The sequence below is a fragment of the Chelonia mydas genome, chromosome 1 (assembly GCF_015237465.2).
Source record: "Chelonia mydas isolate rCheMyd1 chromosome 1, rCheMyd1.pri.v2, whole genome shotgun sequence".
In the NCBI taxonomy this organism is placed as follows: Eukaryota; Metazoa; Chordata; order Testudines; family Cheloniidae; genus Chelonia; species Chelonia mydas.
In genome coordinates this window covers 24861487-24886540 of record NC_057849.1, presented here as the reverse complement: position 1 = coordinate 24886540, position 25054 = coordinate 24861487, and the positions used below count along the sequence as shown (strand labels likewise).

At 42.9% G+C, this 25054-nt stretch overlaps 1 protein-coding gene across 1 annotated transcript in view; it reads left to right on the top strand.

The window, feature by feature from the left end:
- Window positions 1-25054, top strand: part of NOX4 (NADPH oxidase 4) — a 158481-nt gene that overhangs the window by 61546 nt on the left and 71881 nt on the right. The window contains exon 12 of the mRNA XM_007063128.4: window positions 3967-4027. Coding sequence (XP_007063190.3) covers window positions 3967-4027 — 61 coding nt within the window. The remainder of the gene's footprint in view (window positions 1-3966; window positions 4028-25054) is intronic.

The window sequence follows — 25054 nt, the reverse complement described above, 5'->3', positions numbered from 1 at the left end:
CTAAAATGTGAGAAGAAATAAATCCTCATGTTAACGGGGTTATTGTTCAGAGTACTGCAGAAGGGAATATTATTCACATAAGTCATGTAAAGCAGGGCTACTCAAAGTGGTGGCCCGTGGACCGGTGCCGGTCCGCGAGCCATCGGCTGCCGGTCTGCGCGCACATTGGAAGAAAAAATTGCTTGTCCCCCACATCCGATAGCTTGAGAAGTCTTGATGTAAAGGACAATGGGCTTGGACCTGCACCCACCTGAGTGGAGGGAGTTTTGCCATTAACACTGGATCGGAGGGAGGTTTTAGCACGAGAGGAAGGATAGTCTTTTTTCGCATTGGGCATTGACAGTGACTGGGCAGGGTTGGAAGGGCGGGGTTGCTTCTTGCCTGTGGCCCCTCAGTTAAAAGTGAAAATTCATCTTTCTTAAATATTAATTAAAATAACGTTTTTCTTTCTTTCTTTCTTTTTTTTTAAATCTGGTTCAGCACTTCTGTAGTTCTTTATAAAACGAGGCTTTGTGATGGTCAGGCTGCAGGAGGGCAACTGGCACCTCCTGCAGGTGCTGGGCGTGAGATTCAGGGGCAGTCGGGCTCTGGGGTGGTACCTCCAGTGAGTGCCGGGCACAAACTTATCTAGTAGAAAAGGTGCTGAACTGGAATTGCAGACATCTGGATTGAGCAAATCATTCCATCTCCCTGGGTAGAGAAATTTACCCACAGAGCAGAGATCCAGCACAAAACCCACCTCAAGACTTAAGCTCTGCATCAGGGTTGTACTGGAGACCTGCTGGCAAACCGCTGGGCAAGGGTGCTGCATGCTCCATGTGGGCTTCAGAAAAGCTGCAATAGGAGCAGTTTAGGTGAGGAGCTGCAAACTTTACCTTTGCATGGATAAAGTGGCCCCATTAGTCCATGCTTCTGATTGCAGTCCATAGGTTGTCTGGCCAGTATTGGCCAGGCAAACATGCCCATCAGTGGCAAGTGGGTGAGTGTTTGTTTGAATGCTTACGCCTGCATTCTAGCACTATCTGAATGTTAACATAGCTAACAACATATACCAATATATAACTCATTTTTAAACTGTGTAGTTCTTTTCAGGGGTTTCATACATCTTTTTGGAACTTTGATGTCTGAGCAAAATCTCTTTATTCCAAAGGGGTTCAGGTTCCATGGTGGTGAGTACAGTATAAGATTGTGAACAGGATTGGATAGCATGGAAGGTGCGATGGTGACCCAGAACTTCGTAGTTGCAGTTTGCAGGGAGATGTGAAAACTTTCCTTTGAGTTTGCTTCATCTGGCTTCACGGTCCATGAGTTCTGCTGGTTTGGGGAGGAAATCATAAGGAACAGTTCTGTTTTGCATGGTTTCCTTCTGATCCCCCAAATTGTCTCGAGATCATAAACCTTAATAAAACCGTGGCCTGAATTTGGGATTTGTTCAAAAAACAAACAAACAAACAAAAAGCAGCCCCCTAAATCCTCAAATAAACTAAAATGGAACCAGATATTCTTCAGTCCTTCATTTTAAGCACTGGAATAAATTGCCTAGGGAGGTTGTGGAATCTCCATAATTGGGAATTTTTAAGAGCAGGTTGGGCAAACACATGCCAGGGATGGTCTAGATAATACTTAGTCCTGCCTTTAGTGCAGGGGACTGGGCAAGATGATCTCTCAAGGTCCCTTCCAGTTCTATGATTCTGTAAGACTCTCCCAGCTCTAATAACATTTTTCATCTCTAAAATGCTTCACGGATATTAATTTAATTTATCCCTGTGACAGCCTTGAGATGTTGGAAGGTATTATTGCCCCCATTCTGTAGATGGGACAGCAGAAGTGCAGAGATCTATATTAGGTACTCCCAATACTGTAGTATCTGAGCACCACATAGTATGTAATGTACTTATCCTTAAAACACCCCTGTAGGGTGTGAGGTAGGACAGTGCTATTACCCCATTTTATAGATGGGGAACAAAGGCACAGAGATTGAGGTATTCAGGCACCTAATGTCATAAGGACGGCCATACTGGGACAGAACAAAGGTCTGTCTAGCCCAGTATCCTGTCTTCTCACAGTGGCCAATGCCAGGTGCCCCAGAGGAGATGAACAGAACAGGTAATCATCAAGTGATCCTTTCCCTGTCGCTCATCCCTGCCCATCCTGGCTAATTGCCATTGATGGACCTATCCTCCATTAATTTATCTAGATTTAAATGATAGGTTACAGACTATAGTTAGTAGTCCTGCATTTTCACATTTGAGTTCCTTCAGAACTCTTAGGTGAATACCATCTGGTCCTGGTGACTTATTTCTGTTTAATTTATCAATTTGTTCCAAAACCTCCTCTAATGAAACCTCAATCTGGGACAGTTCCTCAGATCTGTCACCTAAAAAGAATGGCTCAGGCTGGGAATCTCTCTTTTATCCTCAGCCGTGAAGACCAATGCAAAGAATTAATTTAGTTTCTCCACAACGGCTTTATCATCCTTGAGTGCTCCTTTAGCATCTTGATCGTCCAGTGGCCCCACTGGTTGTTTAGCAGGCTTTCTGCCTCTGATGTACTTAGAAAGTGTTTGCTATTACTTTTTGAGTCTTTGACTAGCTGTTCTTCAAATTCTTTTTTGGCCTTCCTAATTATATTTTTACACTTCATTTGCCAGTGTTTATGGTCCTTTCTATTTTCCTCACTAGGATTTAACTTCCACTTTTTAAAGGATGCCTTTTTTCTTCTCACGGCTTCTTTTACTTTATTGTTCAGCCGCTGTGGCACTTGTTTAGTTTTCTTACTGTGTTTTTTAATTTGGGGTATATATTTAAGTTGAGCCTCTGTTATGGTGTCTTTAAAAAGTTTCCATGCAGCTTGTAGGGATTTCACTTTTGGCACTGTACCTTTTAATTTCTGTTTCACTAACTTCCTCATTTTTGTGTAGTCCTCCTTTCTGAAATTAAATGCTACCGTGTTGAGCTGCTGTGGTGTTTTCCCCACCACAGAGATGTTAGATTTAATTATATTATGGTCACTATTACCAAGCAGTCCAGCTATATTCACCTCCTGGACCAGATCCTGTGCTCCACTTAGGACTAAATCAAGAATTGCTTCTCCTCTTGTGGGTTCCAGGACTAGGTGCTCTAAGAAGCAGTCATTTAAGTTGTCAAGAAACTTTATCTCTGCATCCTGTCCTGAGGTGACATGTACCCAGTCAATATGGGGATAGTTGAAATCCCCCAATATTATTTTGTTTTTTATTTTAATAGAAGCTTGGTGCGGGGGGAATCCTCAGTTGGCATCTGTCCAGTGTAAGCAGCTGTGTGGCCTTCAGAATAGGGGCATGGCTAAAGTGCAATATTGCCTACTCTTTTGATTTTATCGTGCATCCCATGATATCTGGTGTTTTTCTTAAAGTGTGATCTCCTGGAGTCATTTGAATACAAGAGACTCTCAGCTTTCATTTTAAAAAAAAAAAGTAATTTTTTAGCCCTCGTGGTTGTGAGGATAAGCTTGAAAATGTGAACCCTAAAGGCTGAAAAGCCAGAAGGGAACCAAACAGAACTCCCAATATGTGATTTGGGGGCCTGGCTAGTGATTTTTGAATGCTTGGGGTTGGCAATACTGAGCATTGCTGCACTCTTGCGATCCTCTGTTACCATAACAGTCCCTTGTGAGCCATTGTAGCTAGGCGCAACTTAGAGGAGTGGCTATTCTAAATCACATCCAAGGTGAATACATCCCAGGCCTGTTCCCTGATCACGATGAGAGATAAGAATGTTTGGAGCCTTAATCATTCTGTTATAGGCCTTCTGCATTTTATTGAAGTTGCAATTGCTTTATAATAAAAGGACAGCTCCTCGTCTGGTGCAAATCACTGGAGCTACTCTCATTTACACCAGCTAAGGATCTGGCCTCAAAATTGTGCTTAAATCTCAGTTTATTTAATTATTTTTCAGAAATGTTCCTTAACTTATTTAATTTTTTCAGTGTCCTACAGATACCAAAGCAACATTTGGGGTCCATCTTAAAATAGTGGGAGACTGGACAGGTATGTAGAAACAAACTTTCCTTTTTAGGCACAAATTCCTTCACTTGAAATTTTATCTCCTGAAGGCTTGAATACAATGATCATACTTTGATTATGAGGATTTCTCACTGGAAGTCATTCATATTTATTTTTCAAAAGTTGCTTTTATTTGCTTTATTTTTATTGCTGACTTTTCAGATGTGTATTTCTTTAGATAACACTTTTTTTTTAGTACTAACAGATGTTCTGATTGTCAGCTAATTATTAGTAATGTGCCTCAGTCTCTATGCTTTTTACAATAGCCTGCTGACTCTGTGCCAGGTGTAATGGTGCCTGCAGAAATGTGCACTCCCTAGATAAGGGGATTTTAATACCAGCAGTTTGGTTGGCTGCCAGGTTAATTAACACCTATGGCACACTGAGATTACAGGTTGCTTTCATGTTCTCCTCCGCTCTTCCGCTGCTCTGTCAACGTTCTCCAGACCACAGGGTGTCAGACCACAGGTGTCAACCCGGATTCCATGCAGAGGAGAATTCTAATTTGCTGCTCCACGTGACGGCTGTTTACTGAGGTGATAGTTGTCACTGGTGTCTGATGGCTGACTTTTTCCAGCTTTGCGTTTTCTGTCTTAGCAGGAAGCCGTCTCATTTGTTTTTTTAGAGGAATGTCTTCTGTATTCACTTACTCTGATTCATCAATGTGGGATGGGCTTGTTACTCACCACTTCTCCCCAGGACCAGAGAGCTGCTTAAAGAACAAACAAGGTGGGGAGGTGTTAACTAACTGATCTTTCTTGAGGGGGTGGGAACTTCAGCAGGTGCGACTGGCTGCCTGGTTTTAGTAGACATGGTTTGGTATGTTATACTCCTTTCCCCCTGGCTAGTGTTTGTGTTATCAGTTTAGATTGTAAGCTCTCTGGGGTAGAGACTCTGTTCTGCTCTGTGTCTGGATGGTGCCTAGCACAGTGGGACCCCATTCTCAGTTGGTCCTTAGGCTCTACCATAATAAGCCTGGTTAATAAATAATAATAAAAATAGACAGTTGTACTTTCCTTCAGGTCTGTCTCCTCAGCTTGAATTCCTATTATTTCCAGCTCTCTTCCTGTATCCCATCATTACATTTCAAATAATTTACACCCCATACCATTGAGAACTCACACTGTATTGCAGAGAGATCAATTAAACGTGTAAATTAAAGGGATGCGGTGGTGCAGATATATGGTGAATCAGAGACGGTCTGGTTAGTTCAGGGCACTTTCCCACGTCCCTGGCTGCTGCTCCTGCTACCTGCACCTATGAGATGCCGTGAAGAAGTGGTAATCTGGGTTGCTTCTGGGTCTAACGACTTAAGGGAGCAAATATACCATGCTGCTGTAGGCATACCTACAATAGTTTTTTTGGGGGGGGTGACGGGGGCTAAGTCACTCATGTGGGCTTTGTCGTTTTCTAAAAATTGAGCGGAAAACCTTGTGGCCTGGGTATTTGGTGGCAGGGAGGTAACTGCACGTGGGTAGGAGATGTGTGTAGCGCTGAAGTCAGAACAAGTTTGAAAGAGTGATTACCACATCCCCTGATGCAGGCGGTGATAGAAGGATAATTGAGCTGGCAACTCCTTGTGGGAGGTTTCTGTTGATGGAAGATCATTTCTTGCCTAGGTTCCAGCAGATATAAATTTACCATCCCAGTAGATGCAGGAAGTAGCTTCTTAATGAATAATTGTGACTTCAGAAGTACATTTTCAGGCCAGAAGCAGATATTTAATGGATCTTCAGGCAATATAATTACTCACTCCTAAGAAATAGTGATTTAATAGAATGGAACATGGGATGAATTTGAACAGGGAGGAAAAATGTAGTTTTGAGACTCATTTAAAGGGAGTAGCCTGTCGGCCAAATCTTCAGCCAATTTGTATCAGAGTAGTTCCATTAAAGTCAGGGGAGCCATGCCATTTTACACCAGCTGAGGATCTGGCACGTTAATTAATACGTTTTCAGAAAGGCTGTGCGTGGTCTCCCTTTTTGTCGGCAGAACATGCATCCTGAAGATGACTTTTGGGTGCAGATAAGAGGACTTTTCATTTATAATCATATGGCAGTAGTAGTGGAGATCCCATTGTGGGAAGCCGTGCAAAAAACATACCGTGAAACAGTCTCTGCCCCACGGGTTTATGGTCTAAATCAGTGGTGCCGAGCCTTATTACACAGGAGGGCCACATAAACCGAAGCACAACCTTGTGGGGGTCAAACAGATTCTACGTATTTTAATAAGATTTAAAGGCACCTGTATCGATTTATATTTGAAGTTCAGCTTGTTTCGTATGTAGTTAGATAGGTTGTGTAAACTAACATGATGACAAAATGCTAATGAATTGGCCGTTAGTATATTGTGTCGAAGTAGCCTTATGAAATGCTCTGGTGGGCCAGGTGCAGCCCACAGCCCCTAGGTTGGGCACCGTCTGGTCTAAATAGACAGGCCAGATAAAGGGTGGGAGGGAAGGTATAATTATTCCTTGTTTACAGATGGGGAGCAGAGGCACAGAGAAACTAAATTACTTGCTCAAGGTGATACAGGGAGCCTGTGGCAGCACCACAGTCTAGTTCCTCAACCACAAGACCAATCTTTTTTCCTGTCTTTGAATCCATAGCTACCTGATGGGTATCCATTTAGGGCCGTGGGGCTTGGCGGAGTGCGTAATTCTGTCCCTGGGAAGGAACAGCCACCTTGCTGGGGGTGTATGTGTGGTCCCTTGGAGAACTGCTCAAGCATCCGTGGCTGTAGGGCTAGACTGTGCAACTCCTGTGGACGCCACACCCATTGTTCCAGGGCCACAGGATGGCGTTTAACTGGCAGAGAAAGAAGAGGTGGAATCCTGGAAGACACCTGGAAGACACAAAGCTCTAAAGATATAGAGCAGGTTGCACAGAGGAGCCAAGAGGCCAGTGAAGAAGCTTGGCAACATGTGACCTCCAGAAGAGGTAAGCGGAATGTCCGGGTTCCAGTAACACAGACACAGGTAACTAACCACTTTCATGTTCTCTCCACAGGTACCATTGCGGAGAGTGGACCAGATGATATGTCTGGGGGGAGAAAGCAGAAGGAGACTCCGCTGGTTGGAAGGCATGAGATGCGATGTCCTGAGGTTGGGGGTTCCACGACCACCACTCCCAAGAGGAGAAGGCAGGTGGTGGTGGTCGGGGACTCTCTCTTCCGGGGGACTGAGTCATCTATCTGCCGCCCTGACCGGGAAAACCGAGAAGTCTGCTGCTTGCCAGGGGCTAAGATTCGCGATGTGACGGAGAGACTGCCGAGACTCATCAAGCCCTCGGATCGCTACCCCTTCCTGCTTCTCCACGTGGGCACCAATGATACTGCCAAGAATGACCTTGAGCGGATCACTGCGGACTACGTGGCTCTGGGAAGAAGGATAAAGGAGTTGGAGGCGCAAGTGGTGTTCTCGTCCATCCTCCCCGTGGAAGGAAAAGGCCTGGGTAGGGACCGTCGAATCGTGGAAGTCAACGAATGGCTACGCAGGTGGTGTCGGAGAGAAGGCTTTGGATTCTTTGACCATGGGATGGTGTTCCATGAAGGAGGACTGCTGGGCAGAGACGGGCTCCATCTTACGAAGAGAGGGAAGAGCATCTTTGCCAGCAGGCTGGCTAACCTAGTGAGGAGGGCTTTAAACTAGGTTCACCGGGGGAAGGAGACCAAAGCCCTGAGGTAAGTGGGAAAGCGGGATACCGGGAGGAAGCACAGGCAGGAATGTCTGTGAGGGGAGGGCTCCTGCCTCATACTGGGAATGAGGGGCGATCAACAGGTTATCTCAAGTGCTTATATACAAATGCACAAAGCCTTGGAAACAAGCAGGGAGAACTGGAGGTCCTGGTGATGTCAAGGAACTATGACGTGATTGGAATAACAAAGACTTGGTGGGATAACTCACATGACTGGAGTACAGTCATGGATGGTTATAAACTGTTCAGGAAGGACAGGCAGGGCAGAAAAGGTGGGGGAGTAGCACTGTATGTAAGGGAGCAGTATGACTGCTCAGAGCTCCGGTACGAAACTGTGGAAAAACCTGAGTGTCTCTGGATTAAGTTTAGAAGTGTGTGCAACAAGAGTGATGTAGTGGTGGGAGTCTGCTATAGACCACCGGACCAGGGGGATGAGGTGGATGAGGCTTTCTTCCGGCAACTCACGGAAGCTACTAGATCGCATGCCCTGATTCTCATGGGTGACTTTAATTTTCCTGATATCTGCTGGGAGAGCAATACAGCGGTGCATAGACAATCCAGGAAGTTTTTGGAAAGCGTAGGGGACAATTTCCTGGTGCAAGTGCTAGGGGAGCCAACTAGGGGGGGGGCGCTTTTCTTGACCTGCTGCTCACAAACCGGGTAGAATTAGTGGGGGAAGCAAAAGTGGATGGGAATCTGGGAGGCAGTGACCATGAGTTGGTTGAGTTCAGGATCCTGACGCAGGGAAGAAAGGTAAGCAGCAGGATACGGACCCTGGACTTCAGGAAAGCAGACTTCGACTCCCTCAGGGAACAGATGGCCAGGATCCCCTGGGGGACTAACATGAAGGGGAAGGGAGTCCAGGAGAGCTGGCTGTATTTCAAGGAATCCCTGTTGAGGTTACAGGGACAAACCATCCCGATGAGTCGAAAGAATAGTAAATATGGCAGGCGACCGGCTTGGCTTAATGGTGAAATCCTAGCGGATCTTAAACATAAAAAAGAAGCTTACAAGAAGTGGAAGGTTGGACATATGACCAGGGAAGAGTATAAAAATATTGCTCGGGCATGTAGGAAAGATATCAGGAGGGCCAAATCGCACCTGGAGCTGCGGCTAGCAAGAGATGTCAAGAGTAACAAGAAGGGTTTCTTCAGGTATGTTGGCAACAAGAAGAAAGCCAAGGAAAGTGTGGGCTCCTTACTGAATGAGGGAGGCAACCTAGTGACAGAGGATGTGGAAAAAGCTAATGTACTCAATGCTTTTTTTGCCTCTGTTTTCACTAACAAGGTCAGCTCCCAGACTGCTGCACTGGGCATCACAAAATGGGGAAGAGATGGCCAGCCCTCTGTGGAGATAGAGGTGGTTAGGGACTATTTAGAAAAGCTGGACGTGCACAAGTCCATGGGGCCGGACGAGTTGCATCCGAGAGTGCTGAAGGAATTGGCGGCTGTGATTGCAGAGCCCTTGGCCATTATCTTTGAAAACTCGTGGCGAACGGGGGAAGTCCCGGATGACTGGAAAAAGGCTAATGTAGTGCCAATCTTTAAAAAAGGGAAGAAGGAGGATCCTGGGAACTACAGGCCAGTCAGCCTCACCTCAGTCCCTGGAAAAATCATGGAGCAGGTCCTCAAAGAATCAATCCTGAAGCACTTACATGAGAGGAAAGTGATCAGGAACAGTCAGCATGGATTCACCAAGGGAAGGTCATGCCTGACTAATCTAATCGCCTTTTATGATGAGATTACTGGTTCTGTGGATGAAGGGAAAGCAGTGGATGTATTGTTTCTTGACTTTAGCAAAGCTTTTGACACGGTCTCCCACAGTATTCTTGTCAGCAAGTTAAGGAAGTATGGGCTGGATGAATGCACTATAAGGTGGGTAGAAAGCTGGCTAGATTGTCGGGCTCAACGGGTAGTGATCAATGGCTCCATGTCTAGTTGGCAGCCGGTGTCAAGTGGAGTGCCCCAGGGGTCGGTCCTGGGGCCGGTTTTGTTCAATATCTTCATAAATGATCTGGAGGATGGTGTGGATTGCACTCTCAGCAAATTTGCGGATGATACTAAACTGGGAGGAGTGGTAGATATGCTGGAGGGGAGGGATAGGATACAGAAGGACCTAGACAAATTGGAGGATTGGGCCAAAAGAAATCTGATGAGGTTCAATAAGGATAAGTGCAGGGTCCTGCACTTAGGATGGAAGAATCCAATGCACCGCTACAGACTAGGGACCGAATGGCTAGGCAGCAGTTCTGCGGAAAAGGACCTAGGGGTGACAGTGGACGAGAAGCTGGATATGAGTCAGCAGTGGGCCCTTGTTGCCAAGAAGGCCAATGGCATTTTGGGATGTATAAGTAGGGGCATAGCGAGCAGATCGAGGGACGTGATCGTTCCCCTCTATTCGACACTGGTGAGGCCTCATCTGGAGTACTGTGTCCAGTTTTGGGCCCCACACTACAAGAAGGATGTGGATAAATTGGAGAGAGTCCAGCGAAGGGCAACAAAAATGATTAGGGGTCTAGAGCACATGACTTATGAGGAGAGGCTGAGGGAGCTGGGATTGTTTAGTCTGCAGAAGAGAAGAATGAGGGGGGATTTGATAGCTGCTTTCAACTACCTGAAAGGGGGTTCCAAAGAGGATGGCTCTAGACTGTTCTCAATGGTAGAAGGTGACAGAACGAGGAGTAATGGTCTCAAGTTGCAATGGGGGAGGTTTAGATTGGATATTAGGAAAAACTTTTTCACTAAGAGGGTGGTGAAACACTGGAATGCGTTACCTAGGGAGGTGGTAGAATCTCCTTCCTTAGAGGTTTTTAAGGTCAGGCTTGACAAAGCCCTGGCTGGGATGATTTAACTGGGACTTGGTCCTGCTTCGAGCAGGGGGTTGGACTAGATGACCTTCTGGGGTCCCTTCCAACCCTGATATTCTATGATTCTATGATCTGTCTGAAAGGGCTAGATTGGTGCCCAAAGAAATTCCTTGTGTAAGAGTTCTTAAAGGAAATCACAATCCATGCAAGATTTTGTTTTCTTTTAAATTACTTGATGGGGGCTTCTAATAAACCAGTCTGCTTATGTTTAATGAAATACAATGTACTGGGTATCACCCCAAAACTTTATCAGGCCCCTCTTTTAAGATAAGGTCACAACACAGAGTGGGCCTTTGGCACAAGCTTGCCAATAAAGAATGCCCAAGTTCTAATTTGTCCTCTGGCAATTACTCTTTTTGTGGCCAGGGGCAAGCAATATAACCCTCTCCCCTTAATTACCCTGTTTGTAAGGTGCTTTCCTGTCTCCCATAGGTGTTGTGAGGATTAATGAGTTGATGATAAAGCATTTGGCAGATGGGAAGTGTCATCTAAGTGGTACATTAGGCCTGATCTGCCCTTAAAACTTTTACCAGCAGAGCTGTGATGGTTAGGGGTGACATTTTTTTTTGCTGATATAGCGATGGTGGTAAAAGCCCTAGTGTACGCGCAGTTTTACCAGTATAAAAGTGCTGTGCCAGTATAGTTTATTTTGCTTCCCAAACTGGAGTAAAGCGCTTCTGGACCAGTATCTACCAGGAGAGGAGGGGATCTTGCCTTAGGCAATTCGCCATTTGTAAAATGGGGATAATAACACTTCCTACCTCACAGGGGTGTTGGGAAGACAAATGCATTGAAGATTGGGAGGAGCTCGGATACAATGGTGATGGGGGACATAAAAGTACCTAAGATAGATTTGCCACTTGCCAGCATAGTTAAAGTGCAAAACTTTTCAGTGTAGACAAAGCCTTATTATAGTCTCTCAGATTCAGTAGATAAACACTGGCTGATTAACACCTGTTTGTCCTGCTTCTCTGATATCTGGCTGGTGACCCTGTTGTCCTCCAGACCCAGGAAGTTTGTTCGCTGAATGTTTACAGAAGTCCTTTTACAATTTTTTTTGGCTTAATATTTGATGTCAGCTTTGTCGCCTATTATGCTTCTTTCTCTTGCTGCTCCTTTGAGTACCGTTGCCAGTTGTGCTTTAAAGCTGACATTTCAGCTAGCACCCCCGAAGGGAACTGAGAGGCCATAGGCCATGATGATCTGTCCAGCAATACAACAGCAGCAAAAGCAAAACACCACACTGTAGCAAACAATGTGTCTCGCTCATTAACTGTACTTCAGGTCTTTAGACAGAAAGTGATATTGATAGCATTGAAATAGACATGCTCTTCTGCAGCTCTGGAAGATGTTGTCATGGAAAATAAATATACAGGACACAGAAGAATTAAGGTGAACTGTGTATTTTTCATAAATCCAGTAAAAAGACTGAAATATATTACAATGTCTGCTGGGACAAACTGGTTAGGGTTATATTAAAAGCACTGGTTTTGTACTGTGCCTTAATAATTTTTATTCTGTAATGATATCATTCTGCTATCAGACTGTTTATCACGTCGTTTATCACGTTGTTATAGGGACGGTATAATAGCACTGTGTTGGCCTTCAATTGAATTTGGTACTCTTACTATCCTGTATGTTACTACATGGGACCCAGGAAGCGGTAGACGTGTGACTTTGGTCTGCTTGGTTTGGAGATGAGGATAAATATTGCAGTGAGGTTCCTCAGCTTTAGATATTGACCATCCTGGTTTGAATCAGATACAGTATGTTCTTTATCATTGTTGCCAACTCTTGCCACACTTGGTGATTTTCTTAAAGCTCCAGCTCCCGGAGTCAAGTGGTTTCAAGAAAATCCCAGCTTTCTTTTAAACAGGAAAAAAATAACTCTCCGTTCCTCATGGATATGAGAAAAGTCTGAAAACATGAACTGAATGCACCCTGGAGGCTTCAAACCCAGAAACCAAATACAGTTTCATGATTTTTAAGCCAATCTTGTGATGTTTCGGACTCTGATTCTTGCTATTTGAGCTGGAAAACTGGCTTAAACAGAGAGCTAGGGATTTCCTGGGGTGGGGAATCTTCATGTAGTGATGACATGGCTGCATGGGCTCTGTGTTAACCCCTCACAGCTCTGAGTGTAGAAGGTATTCCAGGGGCAAGTTGTGATGTGCTGTGAGCCATTTCAGCCAGATAAAATTTAGTGGTAAATGTAGGAACTGGAAAGAGAGTGAGATTTCATTTTCAGAAACGTAAGGAATGCAATTAAAACTGTTGAGGTAGCCGACCATGTAATCAATAGTCACCACAACCCTAATTGAGTTTGGTTCAGAATGGCGAGAGAGAGAGAGAATGTGGAGTTTGAGTGAAAGAGGTGACAAACTTGTCCCATTATCTTCATAAGTTATTGATTGCTGCTGAGTTTCTTTTAAAATATCCTGTTGTTAGTAAACAAATAAAGGATAAAAACAGTGATCAACATTCCCTCAAGATCCCTTTTTCTATTTTGGGTCTATTTCAGGGATCGACAACCTGCAGCATGTGTGCCAAAGGCGGCATGCGAGCCAATTTTTACTGGCACGCTGCTGCCAGCCAGGGTCCCGGCCGCTGGCCCCGCTCAGCCCGCAGCCAGGATCCTGGCTGGCAGGAGCCGGCGGAACCCCAGACCGGCAGCGGGTGTGCCACTGCAGGTCTGGGGTTCTGTCCACCACCCCGCTCAGCCCGCTGATGGTCTGGGGTTCCAGCCGCCAGCCCCTTGCCAGCCAGAGTCCCGGCCATTGGCCCCACTCAGCCTGCTGCAGGCCTGGGATACCAGCCGCCGACCCCAATCACCTCACTGCTGGTCTGGGGTTCCAGCCGCCCGGCTTCCTGCCAGCCGGAGTCCGGTCCTCCTGCCCTGCTCAGCCCTCCTGCCGACTTGGGGTACCGGCAGCCGGCCCAGGGCTCTGCTCCTGACCTGGGCCCAGCGCTCTGCAGCCCTTACAAAAATTACACTACAATTAGCTTAAAAACTTGAAAACTTTAAAACGTAAAAACTTTGTATATTACAGTAATCGTTCAAAAAAGTATAATGTTAATAAATACATAGGTTTTATGAAACAAAGTAGTTGTACTTATGTGCCTGTGCTTAATTTGTGTTTTCGATGATTTACCTTCTAAAAAAAATCTTGCATGTCTCACACCCCCAGAAAGGGCATCTCACACCCCCAGGGTGTGCGTGCACCCCGGCTTAAGAACCACTGCACTAAACTGATAAGATCTGCATTTTAATTTAATTTTAAATGAAGCTTCTTAAACATTTTAAAAACCTTCTTTACTTTACATACAACAATAATTTAGTTATATAATATAGACTTATAGAGAGAGACCTTCTAAAAACGTTAAAATGTATTACCGGCACGCGAAACCTTAACTTAGAGTGAATAAATGAAGACTCAGCACACCACTTCGGAAAGGTTGCTGACCCCTGGTCTATTTCATTTCATGCTAGTATGCTTTAATAATGTTCCTCTTCTGTTACATTTGTTTTTGTGACTAAAAGCAGCACGAGAGATGATACCATGTTCAGAGCTGTACAGTCGGTCATAGCAGCAGAATTAAATCTCAGTTTAACGTTCCAGAATCAGCAACCGTGGGACTCTGTTAGGCACACTAAGGCTTTCCGCTTAACTATCCAATTTTCAGACTAACTCCCACATTATTGGTGAAGGCTTCTGATCTTGCAGTTCAATAAGGAGCTGATTCTGCAATCCTTACCCACAGCCCCGCTGAATTCAATGCTTCCATGCTTTAGAGTTGCAGAAATGAGCCGTAAAGAGCTTTGATTTTGTTGCTTATTTTATTTTAATTTAATTTTATTTTTATAACTAAATAGAGCTGGGCGAAGAACTGATCTGTCGGTTTGGTGCAGTTCTGAAAAATTGAAAAAAAAAATCCGTTGAGGTTGAACCAAAACTGAAATTTTGGGGACTTTTCAGTGAAACAGAAAGGACCGTTTTGGGGTCTGTACCAGAGTAGGGATTCAAACCTGGGTCTCCCACATCCCACACGATGCTCAGATCACTTGGCTGAAGGTTACAAAGATGGGTGGGAGCCGCAGCAGCACCTCCTCGTCCAGCTGTTTTGTAAATGGCCGAAACTATTAGTAGCCAATTCACAAATAGTTTCAGGTTTACTGAAGCTGCGTTTTTTGGCAAACAAACTATTTGTCTGAAAAATTTTGCCCAGCCCTAAAACTGAATATTGGTAATAAAAACATAAAAATTAGATAGCTGTGTCATTAGCCAAAGATTGCCATAAGTAATATAAGTTTTACTCTTTAGAGCCATTAATGTTGATTGATTGATTTATTATTGTAAATTGATTAAAATAAATCATTAACAGAAAGGAGCAGGAACAAATTTCGCTTACTGGCTAGACAATGAAAGCCTCAGTGCTCTTATTACAAAAGGAAAGTTAATGACAGTCAGTTTACATTTGTGAATCTTTTTACTCTTAACCTGGATGATTTTGCTTAAACTGATCTCCATCTGATTTGGTATAATACACCCTGTTATTTGAGTAAGCTTTTCTTGGAGTAGTCTGTTTCCTAATTTAAAGGAAACAGTCAAGATTGTTTGGCTTGAAAATTAGCCTATAGCAACAGCCTTCCTACAATGAAGATCCTATTTTGACAATTCCTGTTATGCCCAAACCTCCATTTTTTGCACTTCAAACTCTCAATGTCTACTTTTAAAAAAATAAAGAAGGGGACATAACATGACCATTAGCCATTAGCAATTATCTTTGAAAAGTCATGGAAGACCATAGAGATTCCAGAGGACTAGAAAAGAGCAAATATAATGCTCAGCTATAAGGGAAATAAGGACAACCCAGGAAATTACAGACCAGCCAGCTTAACTTCAGTACCCGGAAAGATAATGAAGCAAATAATTAAGTAATCAGTTTGCAAACACCTACAAGATAATAATGTGATAAGTAACAGCATGGATTTGTCAAGAATAAGTCAAGTCAAACCAACCTAACAGCTTTCTTTGACAGGGTAACAAGCCTTGTGGATAGGGGGGAAGCGGTAGACCTGGTATATGTTGACTTTAGTAAGGCTTTTGATACTGCCTTGTATGACCTTCTCATAAACAAACTATGGAAATACAAACTAGATGGAGCTACTATAAGGTGGGTGCATAATGGGTTGGAAAACCGTTCCCAGAGAGAAGCTGTCAGTGGTTCACTGTCAAGCTGGAAGGGCATATCGAATGGGGTCCCTCAGGGATCAGTTCTGGGGAGTCTATGATTCTATGACTGAATGATTTAGGTTTTTCTTATGTTTCAATGTATTATGTGTAGGAGAAGATGAATAATCTTGTAATTAAGACACTGAACTGTGACTTGAAAGATCAACTGCGGGTTGAATTTTCTGATCTGCTTCATTATGTCTGACAGACACTTTATCTCTCTGTGCCTCTGTTTCCCATTTTGTAAATCAGGGACAGTAATATTTCACAGGTGTGTGGTAATTGATTTTTTTTTTTAATTACTTGTGGCATCCACAATTTGCTGGCCGTTGTCCACATGTGTTCAGATAATGTCTGCCACAAGGAACTTGTAAGACTATTTGAAACAGTCTGATGACTGTTGGGTGGCAGTGCATGTGTTGTGTATGTATGACACATTAATTTGCAAGAATCAAAAAGGTCCAGTTTCTCAGATAATTGGAATAGGAGTTACCCTTATTAATTGGGCTTCAAAACACTTATGCTGCTTAAACTTTGCAAATATAGTAAGAGAGAGAGGGCCATTAGTAGCGTTTGCTACACTTTACTAAAGAAGATTATTAGACTATAAAGATCCAAATCCAGGTTATCCTGTGGCTTTATAAGCAAAGGTCCACCTTTTGTATGGTCATCTCTCTCTGTAATCATTACCGTTATCCTGTATGCTACATTGTGAGTTACTGAAGAAGACAAGGTCTCTGTCCTGGGATTTTCTATGCTAAATTAGACAGATTTTAATATCTCTGGTTCAGAAATGTTCAGTGATGTTCCATCCTCCATGTGCCAGCTTTCCCTAGACAGGGCATGGGTGCTTTAAACCATGAATTTATAGTGCTTGGCTGAACTTTCCAGTCCTGTGTGTATCTTTAAGATAAGGTGCTTGTGGATTTCCAGGGAGACATGGAGGTGCCATCTGTTGATGCATGACTACATGTCCCTGAACACAGTGCATCCCCCTAGACATGTAAAATTTGAAAAATTCAAAAAAAAATTTACAATATTAACTATTGTAATAAATTACAGTTATTTATAGCTTCATAGATTTTAAGACCAGAAAGGATTACTGCAATTGTCTACTCAAACCTGCACAACACAGGGCACAGAATTTCACCCAGCAATTCCTATACTGGAGTGAACACAATCCAGCCCAATAATTGGTGGTTGAACTAGAATATCCCATTAAAAACGTTGCGTCTTATTTCTAATTTGAATGGTTGTGACTTCATCTTCTAGCCAACAGATCTTGTTATTCTTTTGGCTGCTAGATTAAAGAGTACCATAAAGTCAGATTTCTTTTACATCTGTGTAGGCACATATAAACCGTGATCAACTCACATCTGAACCTTTTCTTTGATAAAAAAAAAAATAGATTGAGCTCCTAAATTGTCATCATAAATCATGTGTCAAGACATCAGATCATTCTAGCTGCTCTGCTCTGCACGTTCTCCAGCTTTTCAACATCTTTTAAAAAAGTGCACACCAGAACTGGACTCGTTCTGGACTCCTTGTGCCAGTAGTGGTATCAGCAATGCTATACACAGTAATATCCTGGTCAGTATTCTCCATTTCTACATCCTAGGATTGTGTTAACTTCTTTTTGCCACAGCAGCCTGCTAGGAGCTCACATTCAACTGGTTATCTGCAAAGACCACTCCTCGTCCCATGTTTTAACAACCACCACCGATCAACTGCCATGGCTGCTAAAATAAAAAACTATAAACACCCCAAGCCATTAGGGTGTAGGGCACGGCTTGAGAGAGGACATTAGCGGTAATAAAGCCTAGAATCAAAAGCATCATTTTGTGACACCTGGCCAACTAGCAATTTTCTGTACATGTCAAGGCAGGAGCACTCAATTCAGGCAAGGTGCCACCAGTGAAGACTTCCTTTTGAAGGTTGATGATTACCTATCTGAGATGGTCCTGATTGTGTGACAAATGATTTGGTGGTCTCAGACCATTGTAGAGTGAACAGGTGTTAGGATAACTAAACTTTTCACTAACTGCTGTGGCAAGGTACCATCTCGGTCTCACCAGCCTCAGCTGTTTTTAGCCTTGGTGAGACGGGCTTGGGTAAAACAGTACTTCTAGAATGCACAGGAGCAGTGCATTCCTTCTCTCAGCCAGTCTTTTGGGCCTGTAATGGGAGGGAATGCGGCCTTCCCCATCCGCCCCCCCGGTGAGGCTCCCTGTTTTGCTGCTCCTAGTCTACTGGCAGCTTGATTCCTTCTCTCTCTCTTGCCCCCTCTTCTCCCAAAAGGGGAGGGTTTAAAAAGGTCTCAGGCAGCCCTTATTTGGAATCAGCTGATCCTAATTGACCTCAGGTAACTCCCTCTCAGCTGGTTCTAATTGATCTCTGGTAACCCCTTCTCAGCTGAACCTGATTGACCTGTAGTTACCCCTCCTCAGTTGATAGGGAGGAGGGCCTTTTAACCTTCTGGGACTGTTTTCTAACACCACCACCCCCCCCACCCTTGCAGCTGTCTGTCCTGAGTGTATCACACTGCATTCTCCGCGGAGTTGAAGTACGGTATAGGCATGGACACTTGAATTATCTTCTCCCCAGTAGATGTAGTCACTCCAGATCAGCTCTGAGACATTGGCAGGGCTGTGTGGAGACAGAGGCATTTCTCTGTTGCTGTCCATGCTGAACCCATTCTGTGAATAATAATAATAATAATAATAAAAAAGGCTTCAGTTTTTGTGCCTGTCAGTCCAGTAACTTCTGCGAGCACCAAATTCACCAGACTATTGCATTGACTTTTTGAATTTCAGATGAGCAAAATGGGACGCAGTTTTCTGGTTGAATTTCTAGTGCATGAGCAAAAAATGATGGTTGTAATATGATGAACATTGCACCCCTTAATGAGACAGGTGATTATTAACTATTATCTAATATTTAGCAGGTGATTAATAGTACAAGAAAATACAATCATGTGAGAGATTTCAACAGAATGGCAATTGCTTATCAAAAATGTGAATGGCGTTGCAGCCTTGTGTACTATGCATGGCAATGAAAGGCATGAGGGTCAGGCTCAGCAGAGGAGGGTGTGCTGTGACAGTAATTAGCAAGGGCTTGGCACAACCACCATGAAATGCAACATCTGACGAGCCATTGTTCACCATGTTTTTCATTTCACTGACATTACATATACACCGGCCTCCTGTTCCTACTGCACCTATTCCTGCTTTCATTTTGAACCCCACTTCTTGGTAACGGTGAGGTAAAAAAGGATATCATGTGATTTTTGGCTTATGTAATGTGTGACATTTTTTACTAAATTGGTCCAGGATACGCTATACTGAAATCGTCTTTCATATTAGTTGTTGCAACGCTGGTTGTTCAGCAGAAACATCAATATTTGCGCTACTGGGAAAATGATTTTTTTTTCTGCAGAAAACTTTAATGAAAATCAGAAAAATTGTTTGTTTACATTCTCACAGATTGATTTTGGTGGGTGTTGGGGGACCAAAAATTTGACTAGCAAAATATTTTGCTTGAAAATTAAAATATTTTGATTTGGAAATACTGCCGTGTTGCCGCAGGGCAGTTGTAGTTCGGCTGCCTGAAGCTTCCATTCTGTTATAGGCCAGCCTTCCAGATCAGACCACATTTCCCATGAGGACCATAGTCTCCCCTCTTGGAGAGGAGAGGCGAAGCATCATGGGAGTCCCTGGCCATCCTGCATCGTGGGAGATGTAGTCTGAATGGGAATCCTGGCCCATAGAAGAGAATAAGGACTTGAGGCAGTGAAATAGCGTAGCCAAATTGAAATATTTTGGTTTTTGGCTGAAATATTTTGGTTTTTGAGTTTTGGGGTTTTTTGAACAAAAATGGTAATTTTCATCAGAAAGCGGACACTTGTGTGAAAAAATTTGTTTTGTCAAAAGCCCAATTATCTATCCAAATACATCTCCCATGTATTTCAGCTAGTGCTGTTCCCTACTTCAGAAGATCATCAGTGCACTTTCAGCAATTAGCAGGGAGCCTGTTCTGTGTTTGGAAGTAGATGTACTTAAACACAGTGGGAGTTCGTATGGCTATTTCTGACCCAGTTGGAACCAAAAAAATATTAAGCAGGGCATTGTGCATGTGGAATAGTGCATAACCACCCTTCCTGGGGGAGCATCATGAAGGATTGTGCCTCAGGAAAAACATCCTGCTGTGTGCATGCATGGTGGGGAGGAAGGAACTGAGTTTGATAGGGTTTTTGGAGAGGGGCTTAGGATATGCTTCCTATAACAATGGAGTGGTGGAAAGGAGTTTTAGCAAGTGTCTGGCTGGCTGCGTACTGGTGAAATGATTACTTTAATACTGCTGGGATTTTATTGTGTTATTAATAATAGAGCTTGTAGAGCCTTGATAGGCATCTTTATATTACTTTGAATCTGAATAAATAAGTTGGTGGGTTGCATTCTCATTTCAATAAACAGAATTTAGCATCCTCCCCTAACATGGACTGAATATATTCCCTTATGTGTTTTGAGTAAGATATAAATGCCATTTCCTCTGGGAAAATTCCACATACACTCCCACACACATTTTTCAAAATCATAACCAGAGATACTCTGTTTCCTTCAGTGACTACCACTGGACTACTGACTGCATAGTCAATTCGCCCAAGGATTTAAGTTATGCTACAAGTATTACTCAAGTGTAATACTTCAGCTCAGCAATGACGGGCTTTTTAAAAAGTGAAATAATAATAATTTGAAGAATAATGATTTATTCTAATGTGTACTATTTAATGTCTGTATTCTGTGAAATGGGGTTTTTTAGGGTAATTGCGCCCCATAATTGAATAGCATGGGTATCTAATTTTGCTAATTGTAATTTCCTAGTAATTCAGTGGACAGTAAACCAACTGTTTAGCACTTAGTTCATTACCTTTTGCCATTTCTGTTTGCAGCAGACTTGACTTCTCCTCTCAGGCTTGTTGTGTTGCTTGATTTATAACGGCAAGTGGATTTTTTGTAGGATTTAGATATTTGTAATGCTCGGTGGAAGGTACTCAGATGAGCACCATAAGAGATTCTAGATCTATAGATGGATGGAATCTAGGTATAAGCTAGATAGGTGGAAAGTAAGTGACTTGAGGAATTGCAAAAACATTCATGTTGGAAAAATACGTTGCTATACACCTTTCCCAAGAATTGCAAAAGGAACTGTGGTCTAAATAACATTTAACCAACTGGGTTTTAATCTGGAGAATGTTTCAGCACAATTCACTAATGTAATATTGCAGAGTAACATTTACAGCATAGTCTTGTTCCCGTTCAAGTCAATGAAAATTTTGGCTGTTGACTTGAGTAGGAGCAGACTATGTACCATGTCAAAACTACTGAATTTAGCATTCCTGTTACGTTCCTAGAACCATGGAAATGGTAATCTAGGAGCAAATCTCATAGTCTTTGCTAAGACAAAACTCCCACTGACATTAGTACAAGGACATCAGGATCTATAGACTGTGAATATAGAAAAAATAAGTTAAATATTAGTTAAAGAAGAAGAAAAGTATTAAGATTAGTCTGTAAACTGTAGGTTTCAGAGTAGCAGCCGTGTTAGTCTGTATTCGCAAAAAGAAAAGGAGTACTTGTGGCACCTTAGAGACTAACCAATTTATTTGAGCCTTAGGATATTGGCTGGCTAAAGTTATCAGCAATAACTTCTTTAGCTCAGATTTAAGACACAGTAGCAGAAATATACATAGAATGAGATGAAAACAATAGTTTGAATTATTACTTGACACATTAGATGCTTTACTTTGTGCTAGGCATCCAAATGGAATAGTGAGAAACTAATGTATCATGTCTGGTTTCATTTTCCCATCATTCAAATTATCTCCTTCACACAGAGTTTTGGTATTGCACTTCATGAGATGTGATAGGAGGTGGAGCTTCAGATGTGGTGAGGTCTTGGGAAAAGTCATGCATTTCTTCCTGTGATTATCCCCATCCGACTATTAAAGTTTATTCAGAAAACAGGAACTTAATTAGGATCCAGCTGAGCTCTGATTACTTTACAGTGCCCTGTGTTTTCAGAGCAGCAATGGTGGAGGAAGCTTTTGCAGTTAAACTTGTAAGTATTCTGAAAAAGTCAGAGAGTTGAAAAGACAATGGGAGTGATACATTATATATATGATGTATAATTAATTATATTGTCTATATAATGTACAATTAATAAAAATGTATGTTTTTGTTTCTATTGATTTTTATCCCTTTTGGTTAGATAAATGTATGGCTAGACAGGGATTGGAGGCCCTGGAAAGGCATTGGACCTTCAGGGTACATACTGGTATTGTTTTTTCCATATGTAGTGGCTGAGAATTCTACCTACCTTCCATGCTTATATGGCCCCAAATACCATAGTATATGAGCACCTTACAATCCTTTTGTATTTATCCTGACAATTTCCCGGTGAGGTGGGGAGGTGCTGTTATCCCCATATTACAGCTGAGGTGCAAAGAGACCGGGCTACACTGCATTTTAAAACCTGTAGTGGAGTGTCTCAGAGGCAGGGTTTACAGACTCAGGCTTGTGGGGCTTGCACTACGGTGCTAAAAACAGATATGTAGATGTTCGGCTCTAGCTGGAGCTTGGGCTGTAAAGCCAGGGGAGTGCGATGGGCTTCAGAGCACGAGCTCCAGCCCCAGCCAGAACCTCTACCCTGCTGTATTTAGTGCCATAGCACAAGCCCAGTGAGCCTGAGTCTGTGGATCCAGGCTCTGAGACTCACTGTTGTGGTGTAGACATACCCTAAGTGACTTGCCCAGGGCCACACAGGAAGGGTGTCTTCAAGTCCCAGGCTAGTTCCCTCACCATTGGACCATCCTTCTTTCATTTTGTTGTTCCTTCTTGTGTGAACTTGCTTGCTTCTGAAGTTTTTGAAAACTTATTTGTAACAAATGTTGCCACCATGGGTAAGAAACAGTACAGAACAAGGAAACTCTGAGTAAAAATAACACATTTTCCACTCCATAAAGCTCAGTCCACTGCATTTGTTTCATGAGTGGAATTCTACGTGATTTAAAAAATTACAAAGGGATGGGAGATTTAAAAACACTTTGCACCAATATTTATATAGTGTGGTTAGATGTTTGGCTGCATGTGTGTGTTCTTTCTGTGTTCTCTCTGTGTGTGCTGTCCCAGCTCTGCCACAGCAGACCTTGAGCGACCCTCCCAATGACTACAAGAGCCGTGAAGGTACGAAGGCACCGGGCCAGGTTTATTGTCAGTGAAGCACGGTACTAGTATCTGGACTACTAATACATGTATGTCCATAACAATGGGCCAGCTCAGTGAATGGCAGGACTTTCTGTCCCTCCCTAGGCTAGACAAAGACATTCCCTCTGAGATACATCTTTATACCCCGATACAAACAAGTTGCATACTGCCCCTCTGACATAGTTAGTTACTGCCCCCCTAGTTATTAGCCATCACCTTGTACATGTTGGTTCAATCAGAACATCTTTATTACATACTATCATCCTGACCTTATCTTTTAGGAGGGGTCAGTGTTTTTAAATTAAAGTGTGTTCCTGTTATCCTTGGGGAATGTTTTTGTACCATCCTTGATATCGGGATGTGTTTGCGTGAGTTCTCTGTGCCTAGCACTTATTAGGAATGTGTATTTCTGCAATATCAGCCCTGTTCTTGCCAGATTCTGTGAGCAGGTCCTGCCTCTTGCTCACAGCTTGTCTTTGCTTTATATCAGTAAAGCTTTGACTACTACTTTAGCTCAGGCCTCATACCAGGCCTCTGATACAAGCGCTTATGTCTCAGGCTCGCTTCCTACTACATATAGTATCTGTCTCTCTCTTCCCTCCCCTGCCCTGCCACCTAGGTTTGTGTAGGGGGAGCCCATTAATACTACTTTAGTATTTTATTGGAATGGAATGGGAACACACTTTGTTCAGAGGATGGTTAATTGTATGCTTTGGGGATGTAGGGAGCTGCAGAGTACCAAAAAAATAGTGGATGAAGGGGATATTGCATACAATGGCCTTTTAACAGCCTCAAAACACCCTCTGGATATCTCAGAAATTACAGATGGAAAAGGCCATGAGTCCAGCCCTGCAAGTGCAAGATTATTCCCTCCAGTTCTAGTGCTTTGTCCACTCTAATTTTAAGCCATTATATAGTAGTTAGTTGTGTGTTTCTCTTGAGTGCCATAATGAATGTGTATTTGAAAATCGTTCTTGAAATGATCCAGTACTTAAGGTCTAAAATAAGACCAAATGTGAATGGACAAGACAGCTGGTACTTCGCAAAAGATCACAGTCATGGGGTGATGTTTCTGCTGGTGATGGATGCAAAGTTTCAGCCTGGGATGGAATTCATTCTAGTATTTCGTTGCTGCTGCTTAAATATACTAGATGCAAAGTGGGGCAGCTGCTGCTCACTCGGACAAATATGTATAAAAATATCTTACACTTCTGAGCATCTTGATGGATCTGGTTAATAATGTTTTTTATAGTGTGTGTATGTATGTGTGTGTATGTATATATATATGTAGGTATATATATAGTGTTTGTTTTTACACACATGCTCACTGAAGCCATGGCCATGTGCTGGTCTCAGTGCATCAATGTTTATTTTATAATGAAATAAATAACTAAACCAGTAGCCTGATTACAGTGTTAGACTGTTCCTGCCCCGTCCCCCACAGGTTTACAAGGACTGGAGAGAGCACAAAGAGAATTCCCCCAAATCCTCCTACAACCAATTCTGAGCAGGTACAATGGGAGCCCTTTGTTGAGGATGCACAAACTTTTCAGGGCAAACACCAATGTCAGGGCTTAAAACATTTACATAAAAAGATTAGGTATGTTTTAATTAAAGTATAACTCTATTTTTTTTTTTTACTCTTTCTATATTCATTCTAAGCACTGCTAGCCTTGTAGCACTTTATATGAACTTGTGTTGTGGAGTTGGCTGTACCTTCCCAAGGGAAATAGGTATAACATGCAGTGTGTCTGAAAGGAAGGACAATCTTGTGGCTAAGGAACGGGGTTGGAACTCGGAAGATCTGGGAAATAGTTCCCAGCTCTGCCATGGACTTTCTTTGTTACCTTGGGCAAGTCACTTAATCTCTTGGTGCCTCACTTCCCCTTCTATAAAATGAGACTAATAATACTCCCTCTTTGTCATCTTTGTCTGCCTTGTCTGTTTAGACTGTA